Here is a 24437-nt window from a genome sequence, read left to right on the forward strand (position 1 = left end):
TTCCCTTTGGAGCATACTAGGAAAGTTGGGTAATTACTCTGAAAATTATTTTTTTTTTAAATATTTTTTTTTTAACGTTTTTTATTTATTTTTGAGACAGAGAGAGACAGAGCATGAACAGGGGAGGGGCAGAGAGAGAGGGAGACACAGAATCGGAAACAGGCTCCAGGCTCCGAGCCATCAGCCCAGAGCCCGACGCGGGGCTCGAACTCACGGACCACGAGATCGTGACCTGGCTGAAGTCGGACGCTTAACCGACTGAGCCACCCAGGCGCCCCACTCTGAAAATTATTAAATAGGACACAATCAAACACTTACCCTTGTCTGTATGAATTCTCTGTCTTTCAGGTAACCAAAAAGTAGATGGAGGAAAACATTTCTTTTTGGAAGGATTTTAGCTAATGAATGAAGAAGGAATGATAGACTTATCACCATTTTTGGACACCTAAATAAAATAACGAGTCTAGGTAGTGATCATTATGGGTACTAAAACAATTAGGTAGGAATGCTTATGGGAAACTTTTTAATACTTTATAGTATAAAATAGCTTGTAGTTTAAAATATGAAACTCTATAGAAGTCATTTCAAAAAAAGAGACCACAGGTATTTTGTGTTCTGACGTGGTGTGATAGGAAGTCTCCAACACTGCCTATGAAGTGTTTTTGCTAAAATAAAATACAAATCTGAGCCAGTCTCTAGGTGTTAATTCTAATATTCAGGAAATACGAGGGACAGAGTACAATTAACAAAATACAGAAATGTGGGAAACTATAGCACAATCTACCCGGTGTCTTCAGTAAATAAATTGGAAGAAAAATGGAAGAAATCTATAGATTAGAAGAGAGTTTAAGACATGTGTTAACCAAATGTGATATGTTTGGGTCTTTGAATACTGATTTGAGCAATCTGTTTAAAAAAGTTTGTTTTTTTCATGAAAAATGGGGATGTCTAAATAATTTGGTATTACAGAATTGTAGTTATTTTTTGAGGCTTAAAATTTGTTTTTAATGTTTATTTTTGAGAGAGAGAGACAGGAGTGCAAGTGGGGGAGGGGCAGAAAGAAAGAAAGACACAGAATCTGAAGCAGGCTCCAGGCTCTGAGCTTGTCAGCACAGAGTCCAACGTGGGGCTTGAACCCATGAACCGTGAGGTCATGACCTGAGCCGAAGTTGGATGATTAATGACTGAGCCTCCCAGGCACCCCTAGGGTCAGAGAATCTTTCACAGGTTCTATGCTCAGTGCAAAGCTCTATGCTGGGCTTGGTCCTGAGACCCTGGGAGCAGGACCTAAGCTGAAGAGACAGACGCTCTACCAACTGAGCCACCCACGCACCTCAAGAAAAACATTTGTTTCTCCTCCAAACTAAGTGATTTATGGCTCTAAGTATTGAGAAATCTAGCACAAATAATTTTCTAAATTTAAAATTAATTTTGAGTTCCTAATATTTAAAGGAACTAGTGATAAACTTTTTTTTTAAAGGAAAGTAAATATCCCTTATGCAGTTGTAACTAACTGGTTTCTTCTATTTTATTTCATTAAAGACTAGTATATCTAGAAAATCTGGGAAGTCCTCACTAGAAAGGCGTATAAAAATTTTTAGGTCTTTTTTTTTTTAATAATTTTAAAAAATTTTAAATTTTTTTTTCAACGTTTTTATTTATTTTTGGGACAGAGAGAGACAGAGCATGAACGGGGGAGGGGCAGAGAGAGAGGGAGACACAGAATCGGAAACAGGCTCCAGGCTCCGAGCCATCAGCCCAGAGCCCGACGCGGGGCTCGAACTCACGGACCGCGAGATCGTGACCTGGCTGAAGTCGGACGCTTAACCGACTGCGCCACCCAGGCGCCCCTAAAAAATTTATTTTAGAGAGAGCGAAAGAGAGACAGAGCACAGACAGGGGAGGGACAGAGAGAGAAGGAGGCACAGAATCTGAAGAAGGCTCCAGGCTCTAAGCTGTCAGTACAGCGCTCCAGGTCTTTGATTTAAAAAAAAAAAAAAAAAAAAAAAAAAAAATTAATTAATTAATTTTGAGAGAAAGAGAGTGAGTTGGGGAGGGGCAGAGGGGGAGGGACAGAGAGAGAATCCCAAGCAGGCTCCATGCTCTCAGTGCAGAGCTAGATGTGGGGCCCGAACCCACAAACTGGGGAAATCATGACCTGAGCCGAAACCAAGGGTTGGACGCTTAATGGACGAACCACCCAGGCACCCCAACAGAATGAAATTTAATTGCCAGGGGGATGATTGTATCAGTTTCCTTAGAAATTCCTTCTAGTTTTTTTTTTTTTTTTTAATTTTTTTTTTAACGTTTATTTATTTTTGAGACAGAGAGAGACAGAGCATGAGTGGGGATGGGGCAGAGAGAGAGGGAGACACAGAATCTGAAACAGGCTCCAGGCTCTGAGCGGTCAGCACAGAGCCCGACGCGGGGCTCGAACTCACGGACCGTGAGATCATGACCTGAGCCGAAGTCGGACGCTTAACCGACCAAGCCACTCAGGCGCCCCGAAATTCCTTCTAGTTTTTGACAAGAGCAAGCAATTGTACAGACTGTTTTTCTTTTATCAACTCCAGTGCTTTTCAGAATGGTTTACAGAAACCTCTACATTTTCCCACTTTTCCCAAGCAGAACTTGTAGCAACAGAGTTCCTCAGAGATTTCAGTGGCAGTATGTTTTCTTCTGGCAACCAAATGGATTGTTTGAGGGGAAGTTCTGTGTTGGAACTGAATCTGCCTGGAATAACAACTAAATATGGAATATCATTTATACCCTTAACAATGCTTTTAATGTAGTTTTCTGCTTTGGGTTAATCAGTTGTGTATTTTTACTCTTTTAACTTGTTGATGGAAATACATTTTGTTTAGGTAGACTTGGCAAAATCATTTAATGTTCTCCTTTCTTTTATGGAATAAAAGCAGTGTATTTGTAGCGTTCAACCAGGTCTCTTTTTGTGATGTAGTTGTTAAGTTGTGTGTGTGTGTGTGTGTGTGTGTGTGTGTGTAAGTAGGCTCTATGCTTAACGTGGGACTCGAACTCACAACTCTGAGACCCAAGACTGGGCCAGCTGAGTGCCTCTGTAGTTGTTAAATTTTATAATTTATTTTTTATTTTTATATTTTTAAGTTTATTTATATTTGAGAGAGAGCATGAGCTGGGGAAAGGGGCAGAAAGGGAGAAAGAGAATCCCAAGCAAATTCTGTGCTGTCAGTGCAAAGCCTGACATGGGGCTTGATCCCACATGAGATCACAACCTGAGCCAAAGTCGAGTTGGATGCTTAACTGATTGAACCACCCAGGCACCCCTATAATTTTAGTTTTTAATTTGATTTTTATTATTTAAATCAAGTAACTTGTTGCCTTATGTCAGGGTCACCCAACAAAGGAAATATAAATGTTTAATGACGTGAAAAATCCAACCTCATTAGTAACTAAAATTTTAAAATTGTAGCATATGTATATTTAAAATAGTTACCAAAGAGTTTTAAAATGATATAAATGCCAGTTAATGGTGTAGTGAAACTCCCGTACATCTGGCGGATAGCAATTTGACTATATTAAAATAATTTTATTCAGCAATTCCACTTGTTAGATTTTAAAAATAATCAGAAACACTTGGCATTTGTTATAGTAAAAAATAAACACAATAACACATTATTGAGAATTGCTATATCCCCAAGTTCTATTTTTTTTTTCATGTTTGTTTATTTTTGAGATAGAGAGAGGGAGACAGGATCTGAAGCAGGCCCCACACTGTAAGTACAGAGCCTGTTGCACAGCTCAAACTCATGAAATGTGAGATCATGACCTGAGGCAAAGTCAAATGCTTAACCGACTGAGTCACCCCACTATCCCCAAGTTCTAAACGAAACTGCTCAAAATAAAATATTCTCTTTGACGCACATGGTCTTTCATAAGTTATAGATATTGTTCTTATTTTCATTTTACTGATGAATTTGAGGCTCAGAGATTGACTTTCCAAAGTCACAGAGCTCTAAATGATAGAATCAGAGATAAAATTAGGGTCTGTCTCATTCTTGGCATTTGTTGGTCCAGTGTGTAAGGATAATAATAATAGTGCTTCTTTAAGTGATTTAAAAAATTTTTTAATTTGTTTATTTTGAGAGAGACCGTGTGTGTACTGGCAGGGGAAGGGGCAGAGACAGGGAGAGAGAGTTCAAAGTTGACTTTGCAGAGCCCATTGTGGGGCTCCATCCCACAACCTGTGAGATCATGACCTGAGTTGAAACCAAGAGTTAGATGCTCTGAACCATCTGGGCACCCCTTTAAGTGATTCTAATATGCAACAATAGGAAATGGATTAAGTGATTTAGTGTTTATGTGTGTATAATATTCACTGGAGTATTATGCTGCTATGAAATATATCAACGTTTATTTATTTTTGGGACAGAGAGAGACAGAGCATGAACGGGCGAGGGGCAGAGAGAGAGGGAGACACAGAATCGGAAACAGGCTCCAGGCTCTGAGCCATCAGCCCAGAGCCCGACGCGGGGCTCGAACTCACAGACCACGAGATCGTGACCTGGCTGAAGTCGGACGCTTAACCGACTGCGCCACCCAGGCGCCCCGCTGCTATGAAATATATCAATAAATGTCTCAAGATTTACAAAAAAGGGCTTCTAATAATATTAAAATAGTACAAACTGATATGTGCAGAGGAGATCTCAACTATGTAAAATGTTACTGAAAAACTCCTGGAAGGGGATATGCCAACATGTTAAGTCCTGTTCTGTCATGGCAGAAAGCCCTCTGTACATACAGTGAAATAAAACCTGTGTTTTTTTGTTGTTGTTGTTATTCTGGATTTTCTAGAATGGAGATACCTGGCTGGCTCAGTCAGAAGAGCATGTGACTCTTGATCTTGGGGTTGTAATTTTGAGCCCCACATTGGGTGTAGAGATTACTAAAATAAATAAATGAATAAGTATTCTAGAATGAATATGCATTATCATTGGGGAAACCCTGTTACTTTACATAGGGTATATCTGACTGTGTATAGATTTAACTCAGCACCTGGAATTAATTTCTTTGTGGAGTACCATGAATTTCACTGGAAGTTGGTAAAACACTCTTATTTAGCCTGATTAATACTAGAATTTGGGAAACACAGTTTTTAAAATATTAGGATCTCCCCAGGCCCCACCAGGATCTTGTTTTTCAGTTTTATGTACTTGCTCATTGCTAAAAACAAAGCCAGGGACCCACTTCTTAAGATATCAACTTACTTATAGACATATGTAGAGGCTGACATTTTCATTAAGCTAATTTTGTCATGTTTCAAAACACACGTGTGAGAAAAAGGTCTCTATTGGATCTTTACAGTTGAACATCCTATTCCTGTGTTAATCAAAAGAGTAAGTGACATTTCTGTAATCCTGTTAGTTTTTTTGTTTTTGCCTCAAGAGGTAAGAACCTACCCACTATTCAGCAGAGGCAGTTTGTATCATTCCAAAGCATATTTTAGTTAACAAAATAAGTATTTCTTTTATCATTGAACTCTTTGTTTTGTTTTGTTTTGTTTTGTTTTTGAGAGAGCGAGAGAGAGAATGTGCACGAGCCGTAGAAGGGCAGAGGGAGAGAGAATCTTACGCAGGCTCTATGCCCAGCTTGGAACCCTGTGTGGGTCTCAATCCCACGACCTTGGGATTGTGATCTGAGCTGAAATCAAGAGCCAGACGCTCAACCGACTGAGCCACCTAGGCACCTCTGAACTCTTCACTTTGTATAAAGTGTTAATATTATCCTCTAGTTTGGGGAATTAAGAGTTTTGCCATCTAAGTTCAGGCTGTGCTTTGTAACTTCTCTGAGTCTTAACTTCCTGGTAAAATAGACATAACTAAACCTGTTTTCCTTCTTGGATTATTGTGAGGATCAAATGAAATAGAATGGCTATGTGATGTTTATAAACCATAAGGCAGTTATAAATATGTGTGAATTAAGGGAGAAATGTAAAAAAATTTTATGTATTATCTTGGCAGCACCATCTGAAGATAATCTTCATAGGAAGTTTTTTTGTGTGTGAATTCAGGTTTTATTGTTTTAATAGGTATATCAGTCTTTTGTGTTTTTATTTGACCATATTTTATGTGTATATCTCTATATAAAAACTCTTTTTGTGCCACGTCAGTTGGTACAGACACTATGGTAAACAGTATGGATGTTCCTTAAAAAATAGAACTACCAGGGGCGCCTGGATGGCTCAGTCGGTTGAGCGTCCGACTTCAGCTCAGGTCATGATCTCGCAGTTTGTGAGTTCGAGCCCCGCGTCGGGTTCTGTGCTGATAGCTCAGAGCCTGGAATCTGTTTCAGATTCTGTGTCCCCATCTCTCTCTGCCCCTCCCCTGCTCATGCTCTGTCTCTCTCTGTCAAAAATAAATAAGCATTAAAAAAAAAATAGAACTACCAGCAATCCCACTTCTGGATATATATCCAAAGGAAATGAAATACTGTCTTAGAGAGGTATTTGCACCCCTGTGTTCATTGCAGCATTATTCACAGTAGCTGAGACATGGCAACAACTTAGGTGTCATACAGATGATCTGAAAAAAAAAAAAATTACTGTGTGCAATGGAATACTATCCAGCCATAAAAAGAAGGAAGTCTGCCGTATATGACAAGGATGAACCTTGTGAGCTTTATGCTAAGTGAAGCAGTCAGATAGAGAAAGACAAATACTGCATGGTCCCATATGTGGAATCTAAAAAAAGTTGATATCAGAGCACCTGGGTGGCTCAGTCAGTTAAGAATCTGACTCTTGGTTTTGGCTCAGATCATGAGTTTGAGCCCTGTGTCAGTCTCTATGCTGACCGTTTGGAGGCTGCTTGGGATTCTCTGCCTCCCTCTCTCTGTCCCAACCCTGCTTGTTCTCTCTTTCTGTCTGTCTCTCAAAAATGGATGGATAGATGGATAGATAGATTAAAAAAATTGATCTCAGAAACAGAGTAAGTTGTTGGTTTCTAGGCTTTGGGGGTGGGTAGGGGAAATGGAGAGATGTTGGTCAAAGGATACAAACTAGCAATTAGAAGAATAAATTCTGGTGATCTAATTAATGTACAGCATGGTGATTGTAGTAAACAATATTGTGTATTTTTTTGCCAAGGATATGGGACTCCTGCGTGGCTTAGTTGGTTGGACATCCAACTCTTGATTTTGGCTCAGGTCATGATCTCATGATTGTGAGATTGAACCCTGCCATGGGCCCGGCACTGGGTATGGAGCTTCCTTAAGATTCTGTCTCTCTTTTATCCTCTGCCCATCCCTGGTGCTTGTCCATGCACGCATTTTCTCTTTAAAAAAAAAAAAAAAAAAACAAAAGAAAAAGAAAAACTGAAATTTGCTACAAGTAGATCTTTTAATTGTTACCATGTGCACAAATAACTATGTGATAGTTAACAAAGCTTAATGTAATCATTTAACTATATATAAGAATATCACATGACCATATTGTATACTTTAAACGTATACAAGGTTATTTGTCAATTATGTCTCACTAAAGCTGGGGGAAGATCAGACTAAGGGAATAAAGTGTGTCTGCATGTGCGTGTGTGTGTGTGTGTGTATGTGTGTGTGTGTGTGTGTGTGTGTGTGTAGGTGGTGGCGTTGCTTGTGAGTGTCTGAGTGTGTTTTAGAGTGGTCAGGATCTCTTTGAAGAAGTGAAGGGAGAGAGTTAAAGGGGAAAGCATTGCAGGAGGTGGGACAGATGCAAATGGCCCTGAGTTAGGAATGAATTTGTTATATTTGAAGAAGGGCAAGAAGGTAATGTAAGAAGAGTAAGATACAGGATTTCATGTAAGATTTTTTGAGCTCTATCAAGGAATTCAGATTTCAATTTTAGCTAATTAAAAGAAGTGTTAAAATCAGAGGAATAATGTAATTTAAGTTTTTTTTTTTTTTTTCAACGTTTATTTATTTTTGGGACAGAGAGAGACAGAGCATGAACGGGGGAGGGGCAGAGAGAGAGGGAGACACAGAATCGGAAACAGGCTCCAGGCTCCGAGCCATCAGCCCAGAGCCCGACGCGGGGCTCGAACTCACGGACCGCGAGATCGTGACCTGGCTGAAGTCGGACGCTTAACCGACTGCGCCACCCAGGCGCCCCTGTAATTTAAGTTTTAAGGTCACTTGCTGTCCCGTGTCCCGTGGATAGATTGGTCAGTCATATTAGTTAGGCACAGACTTGGCTGTGTGTAACACTTCCTTAAATGGATTGGATGTGTATTTCTCTTTCATGCAGTGGTCTGGAGGCGTAGTCAGTAGTCTGCCATTCTTAGGGAATGGCCTTACCTGTATGGGTCAGGATGCCTTGTCACCTCCATTGTCAAAGCTTCGGGTAGAGAAAGGGCCAAAGTGGGACGTGCCCTGGCTTTTTGAAAATCTGGTTGTTGCTGTTATCACGTTCTGGTGTCTAGAACTTGAGTTCCATATCTAGTTTTGAGGGAGGCTTAGAGAGGAGGCCTCCATACCCAAGTCATGTTCCCTTTTCATTTATGGCTGTATAATATTCAGTGGTATAGATATGCCAGTTTCCTTGGTGTCCTGTTATTGGATTAGTAGCCTTTAAATTTTTTAGTGAGTAACATAATGAATATTTTCTTCTATCTCAGTAGTACTGGATTATGTGTACATATTCGTTTCATGGTGTTTACTTATTGCCATGTTTTTGCTGTCTAAATTAGCAAGGGAAAAACATTAGAGAATATGAGTTTTATATTTGATTGTTAGTAAAGTCAAACGTTCTGGTTCTTTTATTTTTCATAAATTTTATTATGGGATATTGAATGTGTACACAAAAGTTGACAATAATATAATGAATATCTTTGTACCCATTGTGTAGCTCTTATAATTACCAACTTATAGCCAATCTTGCTATATTTAAGCCTCTGTCCTAATTTCCTCCTGTATAATTTTGAATCAAATTCCAGACATCATATAATTTCATCTGTAAATATTTCAATATGTAAATGCTTTTTCATATGATTGTTATCCTATTGTATTAGCTCTTTTATGAATTATTTGTCCATGTACATGGTGTATTTCTTTTTTCATTTTCAGTAATTGTATGTATTTTAATATATAGACAATAAATAAAGGCTCAGTTTTCTATATGGGCCTTAATTTGGACAAGGATAATAAGTGAAATTTTGGACATGCTAAGTTTGAGATGTTTCTGAAGCATCTAAGGTTGATGTTTAAAAGGTAGTTATGGGGGCGCCTGGGTGGCTCAGTCAGTTGAGTGACCAACTTCGGCTCAGGTCATGATCTCAGGGTTTGTGAGTTCGAGCCCCCCATCGGGCTCTGTGCTGACAGCCCAGAGCCTGGAGCCTGCTTCTGATTCTGTGTCTCCCTCTCTCTCTGCCCCTCCCCCACTCATGCTCTGTCTTTCTCTGTCTCAGAAATAAATAAACATTAAAAAAAAGATTAAAAAAATAAAAGGTAGTTATGTACAGACTGTGCTGCTTTTTCTTTTATCAAAATACATGTGCTTGGTGAAGACTTGGGGATGGATGATGTTACTCAGGGAGAGTTGGTGGAATGAGCAGCAAAAGCTGCAGATTGATGCTTCTAAATTATTTAAGGGTGGGCATAGAAAAAGACATCTGTGAAGAAGACTAAGAAGAAGGGTTTTAGAAAAAAAGTCTAGAGAGAGCAATGTCTAAGAAAAGAACGGTTATTAACACTGTCAGATGTAGCAGAGAGATCAAGGAAGATGATAAATGGAGGTGTGTCTGTTGGATTTTATGCTTAAGCAAATGAGAAAATGGATGTAGACACAGGACACAGTGTGCTGTAGTGATGCAAGATAGACCTGAGTTTGAATTCTGGCTACCACTTACCCTTGCTGTCTTGTGTTTGGAAATCTACTTATTGAACCTTAGTTATCCCACTTTTTGAATGGGGATATTAATGTTTTCCTTTTAAAGTTGCTGTGAAATATAACTGAGAGAATGTATAGCACTTATTTGTATTTTCTTCATAGGTGGTAGTAGGTGATACCACATTGTGATACCTTAATGGCTGATCTCGGGTATCTGACTTTAATGATTTCTATTATACAAGTCCTGTATCTGTTATTATTGACTTGCTGTACTAAATAATATTCTTTTGGTAGTATAGTATAGAGAACTGGTTCAATTTTAGCTTTCATTGGCATCTTTTAATTGCCAAGAGTTCTTTATTTTTTTTAAATTTTATTAAAAAAATTTTTAAACATTTATTCATTTTTGAGAGACAGAGTGTCAGCAGGGGAGGGGTGGAGAGAGAGGGAGACATAGAATCTGAAGTAGGCTCCAGGCTCTGAGCTGTCAGCACAGAACCTGATGCAGGGCTCAAACCCACGAACTGTGAGATCATGACCTGAGTTGAAGTCAGATACTTAACCTACTGAGCCACCCACGTGCCCCTAGTTCTTTATTTCTTTAATAGTGAGAATGGAAAATGATTTAGGTATAAGAGTTCTGCTTAAACTTTGGATCTAAAAAAAGAGGAAACCAGAATTGACTTAAAGGGAGTCATTTTATTTATTTATTTAAAAATTTATAATTTATGTTTAATTTATTTATTTTTTTATTTATTTTTGAGACAGAGACAGAGCATGAACGGGGGAGGGTCAGAGAGAAGGAGACACAGAATCTGAAACAGGCTCCAGGCTCTGAGCTGTCAGCACAGAGCCCGATGCGGGGCTCGAACTCACGGACCATGAGATCATGACCTGAGCCAAAGTCGGCTGCTTAACCCACTGAGCCACCCAGGCGCCCCTAATTTATTTTTTAAAATAAATCATTTTAAACCTAGTGAGCTAGTGGCAGACACTTAGTTTTCCTTCATCTGGGAATGTTTAGATTTCCCCTTCATTCTTTTTTTTTTCCATTTTCAGCATTTATATGCATTTTTGAGAGACCGAGTGTGAGTGGGGAAGGGTCAGAGAGAGAGAGAGAGAGAGAGAGAGGCATGGAATCCAAAGTCAGCTCCAGGCTCTGAGCTGTTAGCAATATGGGACTTGAACTCACAGACTATGAGATCATGACCTGAGGTGAAGTCAGATGCTTAACTGACTGAGCCACCCAGGTACCCCCCTTGTTCCCATTTTTTAAAAAAGTCATGTCTATACTAATATGGGGCTTGAACTCATGACCCCGAGATCAAAAGTCAGATGCTCTACTGACTGAGCCAACCAGGTGCCCCCTTTCCCTTTTATTCTTAAGGGGCATTTTTGCTAGATAGGAATTTTGAATTGAGAGCCGTTTTCTTACAGTACTTTACAATGTTTTTTTCACTATTTCTACTTTCCATGGTTTCTGATGAGAAATGTACAGTCACTGGAATTGTTTTCCTAAATAAATGGTTGTTTTACCTGGGTTGCTTTCAAATTTATTTTGTTGTTTTAGCGTTCAGTATGGGTTTCTTTGAATTTATGTTGTTTGAGATTCATTGACCTTGCTGAAATTGTAAGTGTATATCTTTAACCAAATTTGGGGAGTTTTCTGCTACTGTTTCTTCAGATACGGTTTTTGCACTGTTTCTCATCTCGTTTTGGGATTCTGATAACATGAATGTTACATTTTGTGATTCTTTCCCATTAGCCCTGTTCATTTATTTTTTTCTACCATTTTTCTGTCTATTCATCAGATTGGATAATTTCTGTTGCTTTAGCTGCAAGTTCACTGACTCTTTTCTTCATTATCTCCATTCTGCAGTTGAGTGCCTCCAGGGAATTTTGGGTTTTATTTTGGTTATTGTATTTTTTAGTCCTAAAATTTTATTTTGTTTCACACAGTCATACACACACACACACACATATATCTTATTTCTCTGCTGACACTCTGTTTCTTTCAAGAATATTCTTGTTGACTTTTTTTTTTTTTTAAGATTTTATTTTTGAGTAGTCTCTACACGCTGTGGATGGAGCTCCAGCTCACAACCCTGAGATCAAGAGTTGCATGCTCCACCGACTAAGCCAGCTAGGTGGCGCGCTTCCTGACTTTTTTTTTTTTTTTTTAATGTTTATTTGTTTTTGAGAAAGAAAGTGTGTGAGCAGGGTAGGGGCAGAGAGAGAGGGAGACACAGAATCCAAAGCAGGCTCCAGACTCCAGGCTCCGAACTGTCAGCACAGGGCTGATGTGGGGCTCGAACCCAAGAACTGCAAGATCATGACCTGAGCCAAAGTTGGATGCTTAACCAACTGAGCCACCCAGACACCCCCCTCTTCCTGACTTGAAGCATGGTTATAATAATTGCTTTAAAGTCTTTGATAATTCCAATGTCTTTGTCATCTTGGATTTATTGTGTGTAGGTTGTCTTTTCCCTTGTGAGTTCTTGAGAGTTTCCTAGTTGTTCAGTTGTCAAGTGATGTTGGATTGTATATAGACATTTTAATGTTATGTTATCATATTGTATGTCTTATGTAAATCCAATGGAGAGTAATTTTGCAGGTATTTAAAGCAGGTATTTATTTGACTTTGTTTTAAAGCAGGTATTTATTTGACTTTGTTAGGTTCAGATTACAAGTTTCCACCCACCTTTTGTGCACTAAAATTCCAGTATTTAGTTTTCAAAGCCTTTGCAGAGTTGTTCTGATCTGTTCTGCATGTGTACCACTTACTGGCTAATTTGGGAACCTGATAGTATGATTAGGGTCAGACACACACATGCATAGCTCTGGAGTGACCCCAGGAGTGTTTATGGAACTTTGTGGTATCATTTTCTTGGCTCCTTTGTCTTTGCAATAACTTTCTCCCTGATAACTTTCTGGCTCCTACAGACCCTTCTTCCTTGTCCTATGGCTGGACAGCTGAGGCTTTCATTTCTCTGTTTTGCTGTATATTCCACAACTGCATCTGCCTTTGATGGCGAACAATAGGATGACAGAGAAAGAATATAAACCATGTGGATTCCCTTCACACCTAGGGGATTAGAAGGGTTCTGTTTTGTTGGAGTTTTCAGTCCCTGTTCAACCATTGCTGATATCACCACTGCCAAGGATGCTGTCTTGGCTTGTCTGGGGGCATAGGTCAAGAGAAAGGGGGGAAACCTCAGAAAACCGCCTCTCCCTAGGGGACCCCTTTACTGGTCCTCAGATCAAAAAAGAGAAGAATTCTCTTGAGAGCCATTTCTGCCTGCTGTTAGTGGACAGTTCTGAATTTGTACTGCCTTTGAGTTTAGACTGAGTGGTCCCAGAGCAAATAAAATCAGGAAACTCACTTAGGGGTTAGTAAAACTTCTAGTTGTGGTTTTGTACTCCAACCCGATTGCTACCTCAGATAGCTGCTTCATGCATTCCGTCCAGGTTTTTAGTCATATTCAGCAGGAGATAAACTATGCTTACTCCTTTTTTACCAGAACCAGGAAATTTTGTTACAACTGTGTTGTTCATTTGTTTTGGTTAAGAATTTATTGAGCATTCATGCCATACTCAGCTTTGCTGGGAATGTAAAGATGATAATCTCAAACTACCTATAGTAGATCCACAGTTAGGCATGTAACATGGGGGTGGAGGCAGAAAGTACATAATTTTATACTAAACACTACTAATAAATAATTTAGTTATTAATCTGAATGTTTTTTGATCCATTTCTGTTTCAGGACTTGACATATTGTTTGTGACTAAGAGAGAAGAACCTGTTTATATTCCATTAATTTTCCATTTTTCTTATTGTCCCAAAATTAAAGGGATGAAAAGTCCCTGGATATGTATGTGCTGGATGAAATTAATACATAGTTATAAGAATAAGAACTATAATTATACACATAATTATAATAAGAACTTAAAATAAATAATTTATTATTATATACTTGTTTCTCAGGTCTTAGAAAAATACCCCAATACACCCATGAGTCATAAAGAAATTCTTCAAGTTATCCAGAGAGAAGGACTAAAAGAAATCAGGTGAGTTACTTAAATATTATTAGTAATAATTATAATACTTGATTAGAGTATTTTGTAGTATATAGCAGTGTACTTTAGCCCTGAAGATTGATGATTTAGTAATAACTGCTTTGCTAATTTCTGATTTATTCAGTTGTCAGATCTCTGGAGTTTTCAGTCATAGCACAGTTATAAAACCACACGTATGTTTAAAAAAAAATTCTTAGAATGTATCTGTTTCCATCCCATGCACTTTAATTCTTAGGAAGGCCTGGAGCCATCTTCAAACCTTCATCTATGAGTTCAGGCTTTTAATTTAATAAGCTTGGTCAGTAGCATGTAACAAGTATTCTCTAGTACAGGGAGAGTGCTAGAAATAGACAATCTAGGAAGAAATAACCTTAGCCAAAAAGAATAAAATGGAAAAGGTACATATAGAGCAGTATGTATTTCAAGTAATAGTTATATGTACAAATAAAACAGCTTGGGGTCAATTAATACAGGACCAAAGATAAAACACACTTTAATTTCTAAGAGCCTTCTATTACAATAGCACGTAATAGTCACTTCATCAACAAGACCTTCTGTCATCAAGAAATGTTAAAATTGGGGCAACTGGGTGGCTCAGTCAGTTAAGTGTCCGACGTCGGCTCAAGTCATGATCTTGCTGTTCACAAGCTTGAGCCCCACGTAGGGCTCTGTGCTGACAGCTCAGAGCCTGGAGCCTGCTTCTGATTCTGTGTCTCCCCTTCTCTGCCCCTCCCCCACTTGTCCCCTCTCTCTCTCTCTCTCTCTCTGTCTCTCTCTGTCTCTCTCTCTCAAAAATAAGTTAAAACATTAAAAAAATAAAAAATAAATGTTAAAGTTTTGTTCAACATACTTTGTATTGTTAACGTTGAAATCTGGGAGTCTACATGAGAGATATTTTCATTAAGATGGGAAAGGTTGGAGTGCTTTAAAACTGCTACTAGTTTTCTCAAGTGGGGGTGGTATTGTGTAAACACCCTTAGGCAAAGTGTTCAGAATTTATGGAGCTGTGTTTGATTGTCAAAGTGACTAGAAAGTACAGGAGCACGGTGGCATTTAACAGGTAACAAGATGCTAAATGTCTCACATTGTGCTGGATGGTCCTTCACACTGGAGAATTGTTCAGCTCAGATGCCAGAGTAATAATGAGCTATGGTAAAATATTTGTAAACGGACAGTAATACATTTTTTGATAAATAGCTGTTGTGTGTTCTAGATTGTAATTCTCATCTTCTTGAATATAAAATTCAGTTTTTTGCCCTTGTTTGCTAACAGAGCTCAAAAAATTTTGTTTGATTTGTGGCCAAACGTCAACAGGCTGGGATTAAAATAGGTTTGTGTTATGACTTTGAAGGAATGAAGTAAAATTAGTGTATTTCACTTTATGTAACATAAGTCCCTCAGAAATTGTGTGAACATTTAAACATTTTTGTAAATTAAAAAATTAGTCACTTAATTTATCAGTGATATAATTCTAAATTTTTATTTGAATTAGATAAGATTTATTAGATTAAAGCATAATGTCCATATAATAACAGATCAATTTGTACAAAGCTACAGGAGCAAAAGGTAGTGATTTTTGTGGTTCTGCGGAACAAATTCTGCTAAGGTGTTCTAATATTTTTTTATAACACTATGGGGTTTTTATAGAATATGAATGGGCAAGAGATTTCATTTTTTTCCCCCTTAAAATTAGACTTTTGATGCACACCGGGGACATAGACCAGGATAGCTGGTGTGTAGAGAGTAAACTACCCTCAGTCCCTTAGGTCTCAGTGACAGGTGTAGGGTCATCTGGCTCCAATATACTAAAGCTCTGTGACTTTACACTTACTGTTATCATTTTTAGGAAGCAGGCAAGAATAGTAAATATGTGAAGAATAGTAAATAAATAAAAGAAGGGGAAAAAAAGAGATTTAGAAAAAAATAGCAAAATGGTAGAGTCAGCAAAAATAGCTTCTGGCTTCACTTCGTGATAACAATTTATAAGTAGCTGCTCTTGGTTAAACTACATTGTTGTGATGCAATTGTGTAACGACAAAGCAGTTCTTTCTAAGTCACCATTTTGTTCCATTTTGTTAACGCCATGGGACTTCTAGTTACTCTTACTACTTAGCATTATTTAACACAGTTGACTACGCCTTCCTTTTTGAAACTCTGTTACCTGAAGCGATTACAAACATTTCTCCTCTCCTCCTCCTTCCTTCTCAGTTTTTTTTTCTTTGCTCATTACCTTCTAACTTAAGTGCAATTTTGTCCAATCCCATAGCTTTAAATATTATATGTTATCAATTCTCAAATATGTAGGGAAGCTCTTTCTTACTTCAGCCTTTGTATATGCTGACTTTTTTTTAAATTTTTTTTTTAACGTTTATTTATTTTTGGGACAGAAAGAGACAGAGCATGAACGGGGGAGGGGCAGAGAGAGAGGGAGACACAGAATGGGAAGCAGGCTCCAGGCTCTGAGCCATCAGCCCAGAGCCCGACGCGGGGCTCGAACTCACGGGCCACGAGATAGTGACCTGAGCTGAAGTCGGACGCTTAACCGACTGAGCCACCCAGGCGCCCCATATGCTGACTTTTTAACAAGGAATGTGCTTTTACCTCAGTTACCTCTTATTTTTTACGTGCCAGTTTGAATATGTCTTTTTCAGAGCACTTTGGCTGACTTTACGAGTTAGAGCATATTTCCTTTTTTAGTGTATTATAGTGTTCTGTTTATTTCTTCATACCACCTAAAGTTTGAAGGCACATATTTTTGTGATCTTAAAAAAGTCATCAAGCTTCTCTATTGCTTACATTAAGGTAGCTCCATGAGGAGTGAAATTTGCTCTTTGTCCCCCTTCTCTTTTGTGTTTGGCATATGTCAGACATTGAAAACCTACTTGTTATATATGTGAAGTATTAGTAGTTGGGAGATCACATTCAGATGCAGTTATAGCTGATTCTCTTGCTGCAGTGATGTGTTAAATGATAGTCTTATAATCATTAAAGTTTTTAGATTACTGAATGAAATAGATAATATCTTTATTAAAGATGTGCTGCTTTTTACAGTTTAATTTTCATTCCTCAATCCATAGTACATGGCTTTCAGTTCTTTTTTCCCTTTGTAGTTTTCCCCATCTTCCCCATTTTGAAGAAGCTCACTTAAGTTTGATTATTCCACATTCTATTGTTTTATTTTAAAATACATTAAAGTGGACACAGCCTAAATGTCCATTAAAAGATGAGTGGATAAATAAAACGTAGTATATAATTTCAGTGGAACATTATCAGCCTTAAGAAAGAATGGAATTCGGATACATACTACATGGATAAACCTTAAAAACATGCTAAGTGAAATAAGACACAGAAGGACAAATAGTGATGTGACGACAGGAAAAAAAAGGACAGATATTGTACAGTTCCATTTGTATGAGATACTTAGAACAGGCAGACTGATACAGAGACAGAAAGTAGAATAGAGGTTACCGGGGACTGAGAGTAGGGAAGAATAAAGAGTTATTGTTTAATTAGTATAAAATTTCTTTCTGGGATGATGAAAAAGTTATGGAAATGGACAGTGGTAATGGTTGCCCAGCATTGTGAATGTACTCCATGCCACTGGAATCTACACTTAAAAATCGTTCAGATGGGGGCACCTGGGTGGTTCAGTTGGTATAGTGTCCGACTTTTGATTTTGGCTCAGTTGTGATCTCACGGTTTGTGAGATTGAACCCCGCGTCGGGCTCCACTCTGGCAGTGTGGAGCCTGCTTAGGATTCTCTCTCTCCCTCTTTCTCTGCCCCCCTCCCCCCCAAAATAAATAAATAAACTTTAAAAAAAGGCTCAGGGGCGCCTGGGTGGCGCAGTCGGTTAGGCGTCCGACTTCAGCCAGGTCACGATCTCGCGGTCCGTGAGTTCGAGCCCCGCGTCAGGCTCCGGGCTGATGGCTCGGAGCCTGGAGCCTGTTTCCGATTCTGTGTCTCCCTCTCACTCTGCCCCTCCCCCGTTCATGCTCTGTCTCTCTCTGTCCCAAAAATAAATAAACATTGAAAAAAAAATTTAAAAAAAAATAAAAAATAAAAAAAGGCTCAAATGGTAACTTGTATGTTACATATATTTTGTCACAAAAATAGTATTAAAAGGTAAGTGATTGGCTCCTGGCTGAGAAGGACAGAGGTACTGGTTCCTTTAAGAGCTTATGAGTTTTTAAGAGGTTTTCTGCAGTCTTTGAGCTGTACAGTTTTATAAGTCTCAGGGTCTGGTCAACAGACAGAAGCTACATGGTAATTTGAACAGGGAAATTACTAAGTTAACTAGTTATTAATTTGTTAACCAGAAATTAACTATTAAAAGGGAGCAGCCAGTACCTGCAGGGCTGAGGCAGTGTGACCTAAGGAGACCCCTCCATGTCCCTAGGCTGTTATTCAGATCTTAATGGACAAGGTAGGGCTCTGGTCCCGTGGATGACAAAGTTCACTAGTGCTGTAGCCTGGGCTAGCACTTAGGAAACTCCCTACTGAGTATTAGAAGAACTTGTTGGAAAACCTCCTGCTGGGCACCTGTCCCACATTCACTGGGAGCCAGCTGAGGCTCCAGCAGAATTTTCTGGGAAGCCACCCACAGGCATTCTGCTGAACCTTGCTGAAGGTAGAGGGCCGTCAAGTGTCCTTCATGTTGCTGGGTGCTGCGTGTCGTAAGAGCAGGCAGGCAACAGTACAGTAAAACCAGAAAGAAAAGCGCCCTTTCATGCTGTAGTGTTCCTCCAGTGCACTATTGACAAACTTAACGTTGAGCCAACTGGCAGAGGAGAAGTGTTCGTAGGGTCCAGCTCCACTACTACAGAGAGGACAAAGGAAGCTGGATTTGGAGCTAAAAGTCAATAAATTGATAACTAGCACAACAGCCTTCAGTAGTTTTTCAGTAGAATAACTGAAATCATTGTCTGGCCCCATATACCATTTTGTTTTACTTGATTTGTTTCCATCTTCACTTCAGCTAAACTGTATAGACAGCACATAGTATTTTTTAAAGAAATATTCTATCTGATAATCATTGACATGATTAGATTTACTCTACCATTTCACTATTTTCTGTTTTTCCTTATATTTTATTTTACTGTCCCCTCTCTGCTGCCTTCTTTTGCCAGTGTTATCTGGCTGGCTCAAGTCTCTCAAAAGGCCTAGTGAATATTTCTTAATCCAGGGCCAGACCAGACCTCTCTTTGGGTAAAGGTAAATTCTTTACTACCTACTCCCATACAAATCAAATTAGACTTCCCAAATGTGCCAGCTTTCTTAATTTTTAATGTTTAAGGTAGTTGCTTTTTAAAAACTGACATATAATGAACATACCATAGAAGCATTTTAAAGCATATGGTTCAGTGGTTTATTATTTAGTGTATTTGTACAGAACATTTCCATTATCCCCAAAAGAAACCCTTCAGTATTAGTTGTCATTCCTTTTCCTTGCCCCACCCTCAGTGCCCCAGCCTTAGGCAACCTCTAATATGCTTTCTCTGACCATGGATTTGCCAATTTTGGATATTTCATAAAATGGAATCACACAATATGTGGTCTTTTTTGACTGGCTCCTTTCATATAGTATAAAGATTTGAAGGTTCATTCATATTGTATTATTTATCAGTACTTTATTCCTTTATTGCTGAATAATATTCCATTGCATGCATATGCCACATTTTATTTACCCATTCATCAGTTGATGGGCATTGGGGTTATTTTCACTTTTTGGCTATTATGAATAATACTACTGTGAACATCCATGTACAAATTTTTGTGTGGGAAGTTGCTTTCTGTATTTTTACAAGTTTTAGTTGCAACCAGCCAGAAAGAGAGAGGGGCTATTGTGGGTCTGCTCTCACCAAGTCTCACTCAATTTTAAATTTTTTTTTTTTTCAACGTTTATTTGTTTTTGGGACAGAGAGAGACAGAGCATGAACAGGGGAGGGGCAGAGAGAGAGGAAGACACAGAATCGGAAACAGGCTCCAGGCTCCAAGCCATCAGCCCAGAGCCTGACGCGGGGCTCGAACTCACGGACCGTGAGATCGTGACCTGGCTGAAGTCGGACGCTTAACCGACTGCGCCACCCAGGCGCCCCGTGTCTCACTCAATTTTAAATCATGAAATTGGATTGAGCTTTAAATTTGTGGAGTTCATGGAAACATGAATTAATCCACAAATTTCAGTTCAAAATCATTGTGTTTTTCTTTGGCTTAGAATAGAATTCCAGATTTTGGTGTAGCCTTTGTTTTTCAGTCATTTTAAAACTATAGGAAGGGGGTTTATCACAGATAGTCTAGTATAGGCTACTTAACACAAATATTTTATGACTAGTGTTTGAAACCTCCATGTTGAGTAGTTCTGTAATGGGAGCCAGTTTTTTGTACCAAATGAGTAAGTGGATGTGAATAGAACACAGTAAACCAGTATGAATTTAACCAGTGGTTAAATGTTTAAGCATCACTCTGTCCAAACGTGTAGTCAGTTCTCAAAAGGAAATAATACACCTGCCTCAGACATTTGCATCTGATAATTACAAGATGATATGTAGTCTGAATTATGATTTAGATAAATATATATATTTAGATGAATGTAATTTATGAAGAATGGCCTGCAGCAGTAGGAGTTGAAAGGGTTAAGGAGACTAATAAAGGGGCTGCTTAAGTAGAGCAGGCAAACTATGGTGGTGTTTTGTTTGGATTTGGTAAGTAGTGCTGGGGAGAATAGATGGATTTAAGATACATATTTCAGGACTTGCTGACGGATTGGATGTGGAAGGTAAAAGGAAAGAGGAAATAAAAAATGATTTCTAGGCTTCCTGATTATATAGCTGCTATTTACTATAGAAAAGAACTGAAGAATGAACTGGACAAGTGAGTTGTTGTTAAAGGATTCACTGCGCATGTATTTGTGGATTCAAAAAAAAGTTGTGAACCTTACAAGGGGTGAGGATGTATTCAGGTGCAGGGCGTGGTTATAGTATAAATTTCAAGGTCGCAGCTAAAAGGTAACAGTGATCTGGAGCTATAGAGTAGGTGTCTATTTTCAGAGATTAATACCTAATACCTGTTTGGCACCTCATTGAGTAAAGAGTTCTGGTGTGTTATAGAATCCAAAAATGCATCCTTTCCTTTCATGATAATGTACTTTCACTTATGTTACAAGTCTCGGTTAATAAGATACTGAAGACAGTTACCTAAATATAAATTTTTACTTTTAGAAAATTGCAAATGGAAAGAAAAGCCTACATTCTCCAGCTAAATTATAAATTGTCCTCTCACCCTGGACTGTTTTGAACTCAATCTTAGACATTTTATTACTTCAGCAATGCAGTATATATCCAACAGAGACGAACTCAAGAGACTGTGCAAATTGAATATTTTGGCTTATCAGAAAAGCACACAACTAAACATAGACATTAAGTATGCAATACTGTTGGTGAAACATACACAGAATACTCCATAAGTCAAATGTTTGTGTGTGTTTTATACAATTCCCATGAATCCTTTACTGTTAATCACTCTTCACTACTTCTTTCCTTAGTCTTGTACAACAGGTTTCTCCCCTTCATCAGTTGTGGCAGCCATTAATGTTTAAGTATAGGACTTCAAGCCTTCCTTCTAAATTAGCCATTGCTTTTAGTGCCTGCGCCCCCCCCCCCCCAGGTTTTCTTAACCTGCTTTGTTCATCCTTTAGCTGTATAACCTTGACTCTTCTTATATCTGCTATTAGAGAAAGAGAGCTTTTAGCAAAGAAGAGAAAAATAACTATTTTCTGAAACCCTTTTCTCTTACTACTATTTCTTTCCATTCATAAGTAGAAGAGGAAAGAGAAATTAGGAAGATTCTTGGTATTATGAATTTATCATCCACAGATTATTTTCTGAATTAGACCATTTATGAGTGGTCCCAAGGGTTCATGATATACAATAATTCATAATTTTGGTGAGTCATGAATTTGAATCTTGTACACCATAAAATTGATGTGGGAGAATAAGTTATGTAGCTAGTAAAAGAGTGTAGCCAACTACCTAGCTTTTAAATTATAATTTAAAAAATTGGATTTTTTTGCAAATGAAGTTTCTCTAGCTGTTTACAGCATGATGGCCCTGATTAACAGTACCCCCAGAAAGGTAATCCCTGTTGTATTCCTTACCCTTGCCTCCCTTTCCCAACCCCCTTTCCAAATCAGTCACATTATTTCAGTCACAGAATGTTATAGCTGGAATAGTTAATTGGGATATTACCGTTACATGTCAATTTATTATTGAAGAATTTAGGCCCATGGAGATTGTTCAGGGTCAGACAACTGGTTCTGTGAAGCTAGAAACCCAGGCTTACTGTTTCTGGTTTTGTTCTTATTAATATATCATACTGTCTGTATATCCCTAGTTCTTCCTACTCTTTTGATTACTATATTTGCTCGATTTTTCAAATCAGTCTTGTATTATGTGCTGGTACATAATAACATTAGGATAGTTGCTATCTAACTGTAAATTTCTTTCTGGAAGAATTTGGAACAAAAACCTCAGCCATTATAATAACTTGACTTCTGAAAGGGCCACTACATTTTTAAAGATTTTACAGTAATGGAACATTTAAATCTTTATATTGTTGTTTTGTAGAACTCCCATTTGTTCCCTAACAAGGAGTTGATTTTTTGTTTTTTTAATGTCTCAGTCTTGTATCCCAAGCAAGCTCCTTTAGAGTTGGAATTGTAAAGAACCTGGGAACCATCTAACAAAGATCATGCTCAATAAACAATTGCTAGATTGAAATTTTACCTCTTTGGAGGAGTCCCAATTGCATCTAATTAGTTTTAATACATTTACTTATGAACAAGATAATCTCTTTCACATGGTATTAAAATAATGTTTTAGCTTACCTCATACCAAAAACTAATCTGAGCACCTAATTTTTTCCCCATCTCTTCTTTTGTAAAATATGTAGCAAGGGTAATAAAGGCAACATTCTCTACTAGTTTTCAGCAGAAATCATTATCTCTGCAGAATAGATCATTGGACTGTTTGCCAAGCTGAATTGCCTTAAGGTGATATACTGGAAAGAACTCAGTTTAAGAATGAAGAATATTATTGATTCAATTGATACCATATTTATCTGAAGTTAGCTGATACCTTTGAATTCAGCCTGTGTTTTCTTTATCTGCCTGTTGCAGTCTGCTTTCAAGCACACAAACCTTGTAGGGATGTCAGAAAGGCTTAATAATGAAGAAACAAAAATCCCCAAATGCTTGCATATTAACAGAAAAGAGTATTCTTACCCATTGTTACTCAGCTTCACAGTAGTGGATTCATTATGGAAACTAATAAACCTTAGGGTCCATAGCTGATGGCTTTATGATGGCTCCTTGAAATTGAAATGCATGGGAAGAATATTAAAGAATACTCATTGTATCCACATTTGACTCAAAACTGCTTTAATAGTTTTAGTTTGTCACATAATTAAGGTATGCAGTTGTTATCTGAAATGGTTTAGACTATTTATCTGAGTTTAACTGTGCATGTCTAGACAACGTGATATTTTGGGCTAACTTGTAAATTCTAAAGAAGAAATGAATGTTCTATATAGCAAAGTGGGGGGAGGGTGCTAATTTGAAGAATTGTGGATATTGCTGGGAGGGGAAGGGAGAGTTTACTTTTTGGTTTTATTGTTAAAATTAAAAGCTTTTTTTTTCTTTCTTTCATTTTCTTGGGGTGCATTCCAACACCAGAAGGTAAGAAGTATTACTTTATTCTAAGGAAGTATATATAATGATAAAGTACACTTTTACAAGTTTAATTGAACTCATCTTTGGATGTGTGATTTTTACTTATAAAACTAAACAATTAGTCCAGAAACTAAATAAGAGTAGAAGTACTATGTAAATATTTATTATATGTGACTTTTTTTTGTCCTTTTAGTCTGTAATCATTATTTGGTCATAATTTTAGAAACCAGTCTACATTTGGCTTTATTAAAATTATCATTTGACATATTAGCATTGGAATACCTAGTGTTCTGACTAATAATAAAAATATTTCAGATTGGAATTGTGTGAGCTAACATTTGCTTTATGACCATAATATTGAAAATACATGTTTATGCTCTGACTGATATAGAGGGAATATTGGTAAGTCTTCTAAGAGAATGATACTTATTTAAAACCAGGCTAGAACAGGTTAAAATTCATAGTTTGGATCCTTTATTGAATTGGCTTTTTTTCTGTGTTGACATAGCATTAAACACACCTCTTCTAAAACAGTTTTTATGTTATAATTACTTATAATTATCTGTCTTAGCTATGAGACTTTAGAATAGGAACCACATCATTGTATTTTCATGTTACTTGGACTTCGTATGGCTTTTAGTTACAGCCAGATCTTTTTAACTGCAGCCAAATTTGCATTCTATTAAGTTCGTTTATAAGAATCTTCATTTTTTTAGTACCAGTTTATGGAGAAAACCTTAATTCGGTTCGTGCGAACAGTTAAAATTATTTAAAAAATTTAAAACTAGGTAAGGTGTTTTTGT

General features: G+C 37.8%; 1 protein-coding gene across 3 annotated transcripts in view; it reads left to right on the forward strand.

Annotated features, from left to right (window-relative positions):
• Positions 1 to 24437, forward strand: part of ASXL2 (ASXL transcriptional regulator 2) — a 131691-nt gene that overhangs the window by 36420 nt on the left and 70834 nt on the right. The window contains exons 2-3 of one of the 3 annotated variants that reach the window (XM_030311497.1): positions 13818 to 13900; positions 23638 to 23640. In XM_030311497.1, coding sequence (XP_030167357.1) covers positions 13818 to 13900; positions 23638 to 23640 — 86 coding nt within the window. Of the gene's footprint in view, positions 1 to 13817; positions 13901 to 23637; positions 23641 to 24437 lie in introns of those variants that run through there. The other 2 variants (XM_032592716.1, XM_030311498.1) reach the window with 2 other exon arrangements.

This window comes from Lynx canadensis, chromosome A3, assembly GCF_007474595.2.
Source record: "Lynx canadensis isolate LIC74 chromosome A3, mLynCan4.pri.v2, whole genome shotgun sequence".
NCBI classification, from domain to species: Eukaryota; Metazoa; Chordata; class Mammalia; order Carnivora; family Felidae; genus Lynx; species Lynx canadensis.